Source organism: Erinaceus europaeus, chromosome 1, assembly GCF_950295315.1.
Source record: "Erinaceus europaeus chromosome 1, mEriEur2.1, whole genome shotgun sequence".
NCBI lineage: Eukaryota > Metazoa > Chordata > Mammalia > Eulipotyphla > Erinaceidae > Erinaceus > Erinaceus europaeus.
This window is the reverse complement of record NC_080162.1, coordinates 139,600,298-139,613,196: the sequence shown is the minus strand read 5'-3', so window position 1 is coordinate 139,613,196 and position 12,899 is coordinate 139,600,298. Positions and strand designations below refer to the sequence as shown.

The 12,899-nt window shown below is 40.3% G+C and overlaps 1 protein-coding gene across 2 annotated transcripts in view; it reads right to left on the bottom strand.

Moving 5' to 3' along the window:
• DPYS (dihydropyrimidinase) overlaps positions 1–12,899 on the bottom strand; it is a 119,919-nt gene that overhangs the window by 60,821 nt on the left and 46,199 nt on the right. For both annotated transcript variants that reach the window (XM_007533672.3, XM_060195995.1), the window contains exons 6-7: positions 10,777–10,918; positions 4,493–4,635 (exon numbers count right to left, since the gene is read on the bottom strand). In XM_007533672.3, the coding sequence (XP_007533734.1) occupies positions 4,493–4,635; positions 10,777–10,918 (285 nt within the window). The remainder of the gene's footprint in view (positions 1–4,492; positions 4,636–10,776; positions 10,919–12,899) is intronic.

The window sequence follows — 12,899 nt, the reverse complement described above, 5'->3', positions numbered from 1 at the left end:
CTGTAAATCAGCATTCTCTCCGTGAAGTGATACTGAAGTTGGGAAAAAGATTAAAAAAAAAAAAACCTCCTCAGTGCAGAATTATACACAGGTGTGCAGAAGTCACTAGTATGCTACTTAGCCTGCAAGGTAAGAGGGGACAACTCTGACAGTGTTGGGCCAGTGTCAAAGGACAGTGGGCCTCTATGGATAATGAATGAACAGTGAGAGAAGGCTAAAAATATTCTTGAGCCTCAGAAAGGTCTTGGCTGAGGTCATCAGCATAAACTTTGGTCAGGAATAGCCAGCCCAGATGAATAGCTTTCTTACAGCAACCCAGCCAAGAATAGAAAGCTAGGCTCTGATCGACCTAGATAAGGAACCTAAGTAGAGTTTCTGCAAAAGACTTTCTCTTTTGATATGAGCCACACTACATGTACTTCCTCCTGCAAATACTCTCTCCAGATTCCAGATGCATTTGTCTTTGAAGCCTCCTCTTCAACCACCCCTTCTCTTCTGCTTCCCACATTCTGCAATTTTCACATTGAAAGAAAGATGAATAATGATAGTACAAAAAATTCTGATGGCGGCTGTGAGAAAATTCTTAAAGGGTTGGAAAAGCAAAATAGTGACTAAGACAGAGAAATCCAAAGGGGACTTGAACATATAAATATCTCCTGCCAAGTAAAGATAATATTCTTCCATTTTTTTAAAGGATAATAATAAAGAAAAAAAAATCTCTAGTTAAATTTCAAAAGAAATCGAAGGGTCAGAGATATAGAACCTGGTGGTTCATCTACCTCCCTAGTTGACCATAGATGATACAGAAGGAAACACCTCTAAAATAAAATGCAAAGAATAATACCAGAGTATATAATATAGATAATTATATATCACCATCGCAGTATATATCTTGTGTTTGTATAATGCTTTCCCAGTTCACAAAACATTTTCACATATATTGATATCATGTGAGTCTAGCAAAGACCTTCTGAGGTAGACATGACAATTTTTTTTTTTTTTTTCACCAGAGCACTGCTCAGCTCTGGTTTATGGTGATGCAGGGGTTTGAACCTGGGACATTGGAGCCTCAGGCATGAGTCTCTTCACATAACCACAATGCTATCTACCCCCACCCACGAGTACATGTATAATAAAGTGGATACTCAAGGGAATTAAGATAACTTGGCTGGGTTCCCCAGTTTGGCTCTGGTGGAGCTGAAAGCAGAACTTGCACTGAGCTCCTGGGTAATAAATATTGTCATCATCCTCAAGGCTGAGATGTGCACCATAAATGGATACAAATAGGGAAGACTCAGGACTGATAATCACATGACAATAGGTATCTTTACCACAAAAGACACATACATGAAAATATAAATATTCAATTTTCCTGTTACCACTATTAGCATACAATGGATGACCAGTATTATATAAATAAATTCAGTGATGTATTATTTGGCAACTACAAGAAAATACTGTAGAACTGGAGGTGATTCCACTTAGTGAAATTAGTAAGGAGGTGAAAGACAACTTCCAGATTGGAGTCAGTCTCTCTCTCTCTCTCTCTCTCTTCCAGCGTACTGCTCAGCTCTGGCTTTGGTGGTGTGAGTCATTGAACCTGGGACTTTGAAGCCTTAGGCATGAATGTTTCTTTGCTGTTTACCCCCTGCCTCCCCCTCTTTTTTTTTTTACTTTTTTATTATTAAATAATTTTTTTAAATTTTATTCTAAACACACACACACACACATACACGAGAGCACTGCCCAGCTGTGGTTTCTGAAGATGCTAGGGATTGAACCTGGGATCCCAGAGCTTCAGGCATGGAACTCATCTGCATAACCATTACGCTCTCTCCCCAGCCCCACTTATGGAATCTTCTAAATCTGCATGAGTATCTTGGTGATTAGCATTGGGGGTGGGATGGGGGGGTGTGGGGGACTCACAAAACTTTCCTGGTGTGTGTGTGTGTGTGTGTGTGTCTGTGTCTGTGTCTGTGTGTGTCTGTGTGTCTGTGTGTGTGTGTGGTATGGAACTATACCATCTAGTTCTTTTAATCTTGTGAACCATTATGAAATCACTAGTAAAAAAAAAGAATCTGTCCACTTCCAAAAAATAAACTAGAGAATGAGAGACAAAGATTTTAGTTTGACCTTAAGCTAGTTATTCTTAGATTAGAAATGAGAGGAATTAAGCAGGTAATATATAGACCTTTAAAAAAAAAAACAAACAGCATCTGAATCACTGTGCTAGTCTGAAAGAAGTGAATAGAAAAGGAAGGACAAAGCAATGTTACAGAAATCAGTAGCTAAAACTTGTGAGAAAGTGGTCTAATTTTATATAATCTAAAAACATGACTCAAGGAGACATAATCACAGCCTATAAATATCCTCCAAGCAACAATACAGGGTAAATAAAGTCAGTGAATTATTCACCACGTTAAGTACAGGGCATTTCTCTTTGTCCAGCTGTCGAGGAAGATAACACTTTACACCTGAGCTGGTGTTGTCTGCAAAAATTAAAGGTCCAAGGAGACTTAGGGCAGAGTACTGCTGCACAGACAGCCAGGCAGAGGGTTAAAAGGAATCCCAAGGAAGGGACAGGACAATAGCATAATGGCTCTGCAAAAAGTCTTTCTGGCTTAACACTCATAAGTCCCAGGTTTAGTCCCTGCACCACCATAAAACTAAGCTAAGCAGCGATCTAGTCTCTTTTTTGTTATCTCTTTCTCCCCCCCCCTTTTTTTTTTTTAATAAAACAGAACAAGTAAAATATACTTTTTTTTGGGGGGGGGAAGGAATCCCAAGGACTGGGCTCATGCAACTCTGGCACCCTTATTAGTTAGAATGGAGAGCCTGAAAAGCCAGGAATGTAGAGTGAACTCTATAATATGTGAGGTGTTCAAGACCCCAGCACTACAGGGGAAGCTCCATGAAGAATGGAGTGACACTGTAGAGTCTTTCCTTTCTATCTCTACCTTTCTGTCTCTATCTGAAATTTTTAAAAGGAAAAATTCTGATGGGAGCAATGAAATCCTGCACACAGGAGAATCTTGGTTGGGAAAAAAAAAAGAATTAGAATGGATAGTATCAATCAAGTACTTCTTTTTATTTTCTTTCTTCCTTCCTTCCTTCCTTCCTTCCTTCCTTCCTTCCTTCCTTCCTTCCTTCCTTTCTTTTTTCTTTCTTTCTTTTCTCCAGGGTTATCGCTGAGGCTGGGTGCCAGTACTATGAAGCCACTGCTCCTAGTGGCCTTTTTTTTTCATCTTATTGGATAGGACAGAGAAAAATTGAGAGAGTAGGGGGAGAAAGAGGGAGAGAGAAAGAGAGACACCTACAGTTCTGCAGTGCTTGTGAAGCATCCCCCTCTGCAGGTGGAGAGTGGGGGCTTGAACTCAGATCCTTGCTCCAGTCCTTGTGCTTCATACTATGTACACTTAACCAGGTGCAACACCACCTGGCCCTCTCAATCAAGTATTTCCACCCCCCCCCACTTTTAAAAGGGAATCACATTGAGAATGAAATCAAATCTCCCAAAAAGATTTTAATTACTAGGCCAATGATTGGAAGAAAAACATGAACTATCAAGTATGACATAAAAAAGGAGATTGCAATGGCATTGAATCTCATGAAGAAAAAAAAAAACTACGTTTGCAAAACACAAAATCAAGCATTCTTATATTAAGACCCATCACAGGATTCAATCCTAGAACCTTGAGAAGAGCAACCAAGTGTTCTACCAGTCAACTACTTCCCTGGCTCTGCCTCTGAGTGATTCTTCTCTACCCATAATGAAATTTACAAAGTGGAGAAATCTGTGAATATTGTGTTCATTTCTGTCCTTCTCACAGCTGAGTTGAAGATCTGGCTCTAATACCCTGACAAGACAATGTGTCAGCAAATCTTGACCTTAATAACACATTCATGATATACTGACCAATGAGCTTTCACATCACAGTCAACATATTCAAGATATTTTGAGTGGTTTATCATCTTCTACTTTATTCTACCTGCAATTTCATGGGAATAGAGCCCTTCACATTTTTTCTCAATACTACTGAGTCTAGAATATGCTTAAAGTTCCAAACTAATTTGGGGAGACTTAAAGTGGATTTGCTTTTAAATTACACACAATGTGATTATAAATTGGCTTTTGAATGAATACCATACAATTTATGGATGTGTTTAAAACATTTGCAATATTAAATGATTCCCACCTCCACCATGGGTTTTGAACCTGTAGAGCTCCAGCTTGCTTCATCTAAACTCTATCACTCTGACCATCTGGTTGGCCACGGGTGTTTCTTCTTCTACTTTCTCTAGCAGATGAAATCAATCTCTGAAGGGTGTTTCATACCCTGACTATGCTAGTTACATCAAAACCTTTATCTTGTGCACAGTCTCAGAATTCTGGTCCAGGGCTACATGAATCACCTAGTAGGAACTGCATGATAAAAGTCCATGAATAATTTATTTGCGAGTTAGTGTTTCCTTCTCAAGAACTTAGGCCTACCTGGTGGCTTCTGGGTCCCAAATCACAATATCAGCATCTGATCCCACAGCTATTTTTCCTTTTCTTGGATAGAGGTTAAAAATTTTAGCTGCATTTGTGCTGGTAACTGCCACAAATCTGTTTTCGTCCATTTTGCCACTATGCTGTAAAAACAATTGAGGAAAATACACATTTGCTCTCATAGTCAAATAGTAAATTAATCTCCTCTTATCGAAATTATGAAGCTTGTGTCTTTTAGAACCAACAGATCTGCATTTCATTTCTTAACTTGTGGTATTGAATAAATCTATGGATACTGGTCAGCTTTAAGCAATTATACTTAGAATACAATGGGAAAGAGAGGCAGTATGTGGAAATCTGAAGATAACTTTTCAAAATTTTATCAGCTTAAAAAAAAATGGGGCCAGACAGTGGCATATCTGGTTGAGTGCAAACATTACCATATGTAAAGATCAATTCAAGCCCCTGGACCCTACCTGTGGAAGTGGGTGGGGGGGTGGGGGGGCTAAGCGTCACTAGCAGTGAAGCAGAGCTACAGGTGTCTCTCTCCTTCTCTAAGTTTTTCTCTATCTTATCTAATTAATTAATTAAATTTAAAAAACATCCACTATTTTTTCCATCTTTCTCAGAACCACAAAACCTGGCAGCTGCATTTTCTTATTCTTATTTAAAGTGTACTACAACCACAATCTTATTTATTGCAGACCCAAGATTTATGAGATAATAGGTAGATATTAGACTGCAATTATAGTTATGACAGACCTTTAGGTTGGTGACTTAAAGAATTTTTTATTATCTTAATTCATTTATTGGATAGAGATAGCCAGTAATCAAGAGGAAAACTGCTTCACCACTCGCAAAGTTTTCCCCCTGCAGGTGATGAAGGAAATATGTTGAAGCCTGATCCTCTACTCTCAACAGGAACTTAGCTCGATGAAACAGAATGAAAGGGATGTGCTGACAATAAGCAAGCCCCTCATTCACACGAGAAGATTTACTCCTACCTACACCAGACACCTCCAACCAGAATGGGTCATAAATCCTGGGATACTACCAACCCCCATGCCAAAAGTAAACAAACCCAGAACATAATGAAATGCCCCCAGCCTACCCTGAAGTACAGCTCTCCCTTCTTGCTCTTTATCCTGCCAGGAGGGCTGCCATCTTTCACTACTTGCCTGACTAGAGTCTATGCTCCTGAAACTACTTGTCTTACTCTGTGCCTCGGCAAACGCTAGAAGAAGAAGAAGACTCTGTGCCTCGGATTTCTAAACACTTGATGCTAAAACCAGGAAAGGGCAATGGATCTAGTTCTTCCTCTGCCATTTGTGTTGCATTATTCTAACAAGTGGGGACTAGGGGCTCAAACCTGTGTCCTTATGCTTTCTAACATGTTCTCAGCCAGGTGTGCCACCACCAGGCCCTAAGTCAGTGACTTTTAAAAGAAAGTGGAAATGCCTTTAGCAAGTAGTGAGACAAGAGGTCTAGTTCCATCCAACTGAAATTGATATGCACTAGCAACCATGGACAGATAATTTCAAAATGAACAGAGTTTGGAGGAGCACATTCCTTCTAATGTGATTTTAAAATATTGTTGTGTTTACCCCCATAGACATTTACACAATAACAGCTACCCTTTAGGTGTACTTAGTTATCAACAGGTATCTATCTCAGACTGGAGAGATAGTTCACCAAGTTGGGTGCTGGCATTACCATGCCAGCAACCAAGGTCCCAACCCCAGGACCACTTTGGGCGGGGGGGGGGGGGGGGGCGTTCTATGGAAACAGGAAACTTTGGTGTTGTGGTACCTGTCTTCTTTTGATCTTCTCTTCCTGTCTATCTCTATCTGAATGAAAGGGGGGGAGTGGCCTAGATTGATTAAATCATACATATCTGAGGGCCCAGTTATACATTTTAAAAGGGGAAAATAGGGGGCCAGGTATTGGCACACCTGGTTAAGCATATACATTATAGTGCATAAGGACCTGGGTTTAAGCCCCTGGTCCCCTCCAGCAGGGGAAAGCTTCACAAGTGATGAAGCAGGGCTACAGATGTCTCTCTGTTTCTCTCCCTCTCTATCTCCCCTTCACTTATCAATTTATCTCTGTTTCTATCTAATAATAAATAAAATTTTTAAAGGGGGATGATATCTGTCTCAAAAATGATCAAAAATTATATCCTAAAAGTAATTTTTCCCTAAGCATACCAGCTAAATGCTTAAAAATTAGCATATTTTGTTACATATTAAGAAATACTCTATCATCTGATTCACATGAACTTGCCAGAAAAAAAAATCGAAACAAAACAAAAGCAAACAAACTGTAAGACTTTGGGAGGTGGGAGGGTGGGGCATAAGACTTTGGTGGTGGGTTTGGAGTGGAACTATACATTGTAATCTTACAATCTTGCAACAAACTATTAATAATAAAAAATTTTAAGTAATACTCTACCTTGGTGTATTGCACCAAAGTAAAGGACTCTAGGGGGTGGGGGTACGGATCAACCTGTCAATGCCCATGTTCAGTGGGGAAGCAATTACAGAAGCCAGAGTGTTCAGGTCCTGGAACATGATGGCAGAGGAGGACCTAGTGGGGGTTTAGGTGTTATGTGGAAAATTGAGAAATGTCACACATGTACCCAACTACTGTATTTACCATCAGCTGTAAACTATTAATCCCCCCAATAAAAATGTTAAAATAAAGAAATACTCTATCAATCTAAAACCACTTAGAAACTTGGGAACTATGAGAGGTCATGAAATTTTGCTATAATGAAGATACTTGTATCTTGTACAGTGATATAATTTCAGAGAGATGGGAAGCTTAGAGTAGGATACAGAACAGGGTGGTGAAATTAATAAAATAATCTAGTCCTTTTTCCAACTATGACACTATTTCCCCAGACAATAACTTAGGTCACCTACATGTTAGATGTCAAGCTCAGGCAAAACTAGTAGGGTCATGGGCCCCTTGGGATGTATCTAAAATAGACCTACTAGCTTTTTCCAAAATGGAAACCCCAAATCTTCATCTGAAATATTCTTATCTTTAGGTTAATGATTAATAAACAATTTATTCTGCTTTATGCTTTAACTATTTTTCAGCCACCAGGTTCCAGATGCTATCATGATGTCAACCTGACTTCACTGGGCAGACGACCCCACCAATGTGTCCTGGAGCCCCACCTCCCCAGATCCCTACCCTACTAGGGAAAAAGAGAGATAGAGAGAGAGGCTGGGGGTACGGATCAACCTGTCAATGCCCATGTTCAGTGGGTCAGCAATTACAGAAGCCAGACCTTCCACTTTCTGCACCTCATAATGATCCTGGGCCCATGCTCCCAGAGGGATAAAGAATGGGGAAGCTATCAAGGGGGGGATTGGATATGGAGTTCTAGGGGTAGAAACTGCATGGAATTGTACCCCTCTTATCCTATAATTTTGTCAATACTTCCATTTTATAAATTTTAAAAAAGATTGGGTTACAGAGATATGTTGGAGATCCTTATCACCTGATTGTTTAAATACCATCTTACAAGACTTAGAGAAAAATGGAAGAGTTGTAGAGAGGGCAGCTTCAGGAACTGAGTTTTGGATATAAATGGCCAGGTTACTGTAGACAGAATAGAGTTTAGCAAGTGCAAGATGAGAGGTAGGGATGCCCACTGTGTGACTTCCGCAGTAGTTCAAGCAAGAGACCCATCTCATGCTAGAATGTTGGTTTGAGCAGAGTACTTTGAGTGGACAAAAAGATGGAAATAGGAACACATTTTGTAAATAAAATTAGCAAGACCTGGGTAACGGAGTTAGGAGTGAGTAGCTTGCACAGGGAGTACTGAGGTGGAGATGTAATTATTGTGTCATATAGAGGGGGTGTCTGGGAGGGGGTTATGACAACAAGGAACTCAAGTCTAAAAGAGCAATTCTCAGGGCCAGGTGGTGGTTTACCTGGTTAAGCACATGCAGTATAGTGCACAAGGACCTGGGTTCAAGCCCCTGATCCACATCTTCATGGGGAAAGCTTCATGAGTGGTGAAGCAGGGCTTCAGATATTTCTCTACCTCTCTCTCTCCTTCTCTATCTCTCCTCTAAATTTCTCTCTATTCTAACAAATGAAATAAAGTCAAAAAATTTTTAAAAAACAAAAGAAAGAAATATACATATAAAATATAAATAGTGGTGGTCCCCACTTATAGGGGGAAAGCTTCACAAGTGGTGGACCAGGGCTCAACTTCTCTCTGTCTATATCCAATAATAAATAAATAAAAATATTTTTGAAAGAACAATTCTCTCCTGATGATCTTTATAATTGTACATATAAATTGGCTGGACAAGTCAACATATGAACATTTAGCCATTTGGTTTTTCTCCATCTTTAGAGAGAAAAATCTTAATCTAGAGATAAATCTTTTTTTCTAGACTTTGAATTACTATTTATGTGACCTCATTACAGAAATTTAAAAAATATCTAAGGGGTTTTAAAAAATATCTAAGGGATATTTTTTAAATGACTTGTAGGCCAAGGATATATAACATAATGGTTAGGCAAAGAGGTTTTCATGCCTGAGGCTCCTAAGTCCCAGGTTCAATGCCCTACACCATCATAAACCACAGCTGAGCAGTGCTCTGGTTTCAACACCCCTTGAATATTAGACCACCACGTCAGAGGAAAATATTGGCAGAACTCTTTTCCATCTAAATTTTAAAGGCACCTTCAACTAAATGAATTCAATTACAAAAAAAAAAAAAGTTGAACAATAAAACACAAAGCAGAACTTGGACTGGGTTTAGTGTATTACACCAAAATAAAGGTGGGTGGGGGGTAGGGTAGGGTTCAGGTCCTTGAACATGATATCAGAGGAGGACCTAGAGGGGCACTGAATTGTTGTGTGGAAAAATGAGAAATGTGAACAGGGTTAGATGGCATAATGGTTATGCAAAGAGACTCTTTATTTCGGAGGCTCCAAAGTCTCAGGATCATGGTGAATTCACCTTCTTTACTGTTGGTATGCTTCTAAATTCTGCTTATAAGACCTTCTGTTTTGATCATCACATTAGGTTCGCTTGTATTGCTTAACGCTGTGGTCTATTTACATAATCATTGTTTTCATTGGTTTAATCCCCACTGGTTCCCGTGCTTTTTCCTTCTCCCCACCCCTATCCTACATACTTCCTCTTCCTGACACTTCCACCTCAGGAGATATAAAGGACAGTATCTTCTAATGAATAGAGATTAGATTGTTGAACTGCATCCCCGCTCCTCAATAAAGATTGAACTGCATTCCCAGCTCAGCCACGAGTCCCTGGTTGCCTCTCTCCTGCCCACGAAGCTAGCCCGGCACTTTACCCCATCTTGGATGGAGCTCAAAAACATCATGTTAAGTAAGATAAATCAGAAACAAAAGAATGAATATGGGATGAACTCATTCATAGGCAGAAGTTGAAAAAAAAGATCAGAAGGGAAAACACAAAGCAGAACTTGGACTGGAGTTGGTGTACTGCACCAAAGTAAAAGACTCCAGGTTGTAGAGGAGAGGATGCAGGTCCTGAAATATGATGGCAGAGGAGGACTTAGTGGGAATTGTATTGTTGTGTGGCAATGTTATGCATGTACAAACTATTGTATTTTACTGTTGACTGTAAACCATTAATCCCCAATAAAGAATTTTTTTTAAAAAAAGGGAAACTACAAAGTAAAATTTGGACTAGGTTTGGTATATTGCACCAAAGCAAAGGACTCTGGGGAGGGAAGAGAGGGGCTTGGTCAGGGTGGACTTATGGTCCTTGGGCATGATGGTGGAACAGACCTAAGTTGGGGGGTGAGAGTGTTTTGCACATACCTGTCATGGGGAGATGAGAAATTGTACCTATGTGTTAATACCTGTACTATAAACCCTTAATCCATCAATAAAATGGTAAAAAGAAAAACAAACAAAAAACCTGTAAAGAGATTTCAGAAAAAGGGATTATGAATACAATAAAGTCTTTTATGTATTCTCTTTTTAATTTTTACCTACTTGTTATTGGATAGAGATGGAGAGAAATTGAGAGGGCAGGAGGAGATAGAAAGGGAGAAAGACACAGAGGCACCTGCAGCAAAGCATCCCCTAAACTAAACTATGCTGAAAAGAAAAGTGTCTTACTATTTGGGGGACAGGATGGTGGTAGTAGTGGTAGTGTAACCATCCCCAGTCTCCACTCTAGTTTGTGACTCTCTGATTTTAAAATGGCCCAGATTCTGGAGGAAAACTTAGGCTAACACAGGGTGGAGCCTGTGAAACTCACCACGCCTTTTTCCCATATCACTGACATCCGGTCCTCCACACCATTGACCCCATTGGGAATCTTAGTGAAATCATCCTTCCCAAGAGCCTTCTGGCAAGTGTTGAAAGTGCAGTTGTCAGTTCCTGTTGTGCTTAGATCATCACTGTAAAAGAGAAGCATGCTGGAGTATATAGGCTGTGTTAAGAGGAAGTTATCAAAACTTTTCTTAATCTTTTTATTTTTTAAATTTTTAATTATTATATATTTTTATTGGATAGAGCCAGCCAGAAATTGAGAGAAAGGGGGACAATTGAAAGGGAGAGAGAGGCAGAGAGAGACACCTGTATCCCTGCTCCACCACCTGTAAAGCTTTCCACCTGCAGGTGGGGACCAGGGACTCATACCTGAGTCCTTGCACACTGTCACATGTGTGCTCAACCATGTGCACCACCGCCTGGCCCCTTTTCTTAATCTCTTGATTAATTTTTTAATTGAAAGTCAGAAAACTGCCGTCAACAAGAAAACTCATTCAGATAGCATGTTTGCATTGTCCAGGGTACAATCCAGGTTTGATCCTGGCCCTTGGCCACACTGAGGGAAGATTAGTTCTATAATGCCTTTCTCTTCTCTTTCTTTAGCTTTGTCTTTCTAGCCGAAAAGGTCAGCTTAGGGTGGTGAAGCCCTAATGCTGATAAAAAAAAAAAAGGGAGATGGGGGGCAGGCAGTGGTTCACTGGATTAAGTGCACATAGTGTAAAGTGCAAGGACTGGAACAAGGATCCAGGTTTGAGCCCCCAGCTCCCTACCTGCAGGGGGGTTGCTTCTCAAGCGATGGAGCTGGTCCATAGGTGTCTATCTTTCTCTTCCCCCCTCTGTCTTCTCCCCTCTCTAAATTTCTCTCTGTCCTATCCAACAACAAAAAATGGGAAAAATGGCCACTAGGAGCAGTGGATTTGTTGTGCAGGCACTGATAACTCTGGATGCAAACAACAATAAAGAAAGAAAGCTGCAGAAAAAACTGAGTAGCTTTCACAGTATTTTCCCCACTCCTATCTCTAGGATGTGCTTTAGGAAAATATCACTTAAAGAAATAATCACACTGGGTTCAAACACTGGGTTCTAGATTCCATTTTCATTTGCATTTGTTTTAAGGGTTCTCTATACTGTTCTCCATTATGGTTGCACCAGTTTGCATTCCTGCCAGCAATTTTCTCTCTCTCTCTCTCTCTCTCCTCTCTCTCTCTCTCTGTCTCTCCCTCTCCCTCTCCCTCTCCACATCCTCTTCAACACTTATCTTCTCCTGTTTTGTTGATGAAGGACATTTTCAGAGGTGCGAAGTAGTATCTCAGTGTGGTTTTGATCTGCATTTCTCTTGTTATGAGTGAATTGGTAGGCTCCATTGCTTTCTGGTTCTATGATTATAAACTTGTCTGGTATTTGGTTTCCAATCTAGAAGCTAGTGATATATGAACTTGATGCAAATTACTGCAGGATCCATGACAGTGATTTAAGGGCCATTTCATTTGGGGTTCACAAGGAGTTGAGCCATGCAGATCCACATGCACAGGGAAACATCTCGTCATAAGGCAACACTTTGATGACAGGCCAGAATTGTGACTGGCCGAGGCTATGGATGTCACCAGTGGCAGCAGCCCTGCTCTGATGTGTGAATGATTTGGGAGTGTGCATGGAAAAGAGGAAGGCAGATGAAACAAAAAGATCTGTACAGTCTGGGAGCTAGGCAGTTGTGCACCTGGTTAAGTGCTCACATCACAGTACTCTAAGACTGGAGTTCAAGCCCCTGCCCCCCCCACCTGCAGGGAGAAAGCTTTATGAGTGGTGAAGCAGGGATAGATGTGTCTCTCTGTCTCTTTTCCTCTCTACCTCCTCCTCCCCTCTCAATTTCTCTGTCTCTATCCAATAAGTCAATACAAATTTAAAAAAGAAATACCACTTCTTAAAGAAAAAAATTTTTAAAAAGATATCTAATGCCTGTTAGGATGAGCTCTTTGCTAACGTTAATCTGAGTATCTGTGAAGGGGCTATCAAGGTGTCTGTAAACAGCATAATGTCCATAGAAAATGGCCATAACCTCCTACTCCCATCACCACCAGGAAAGCAGCACCTCTGGAAATCACCCAGATG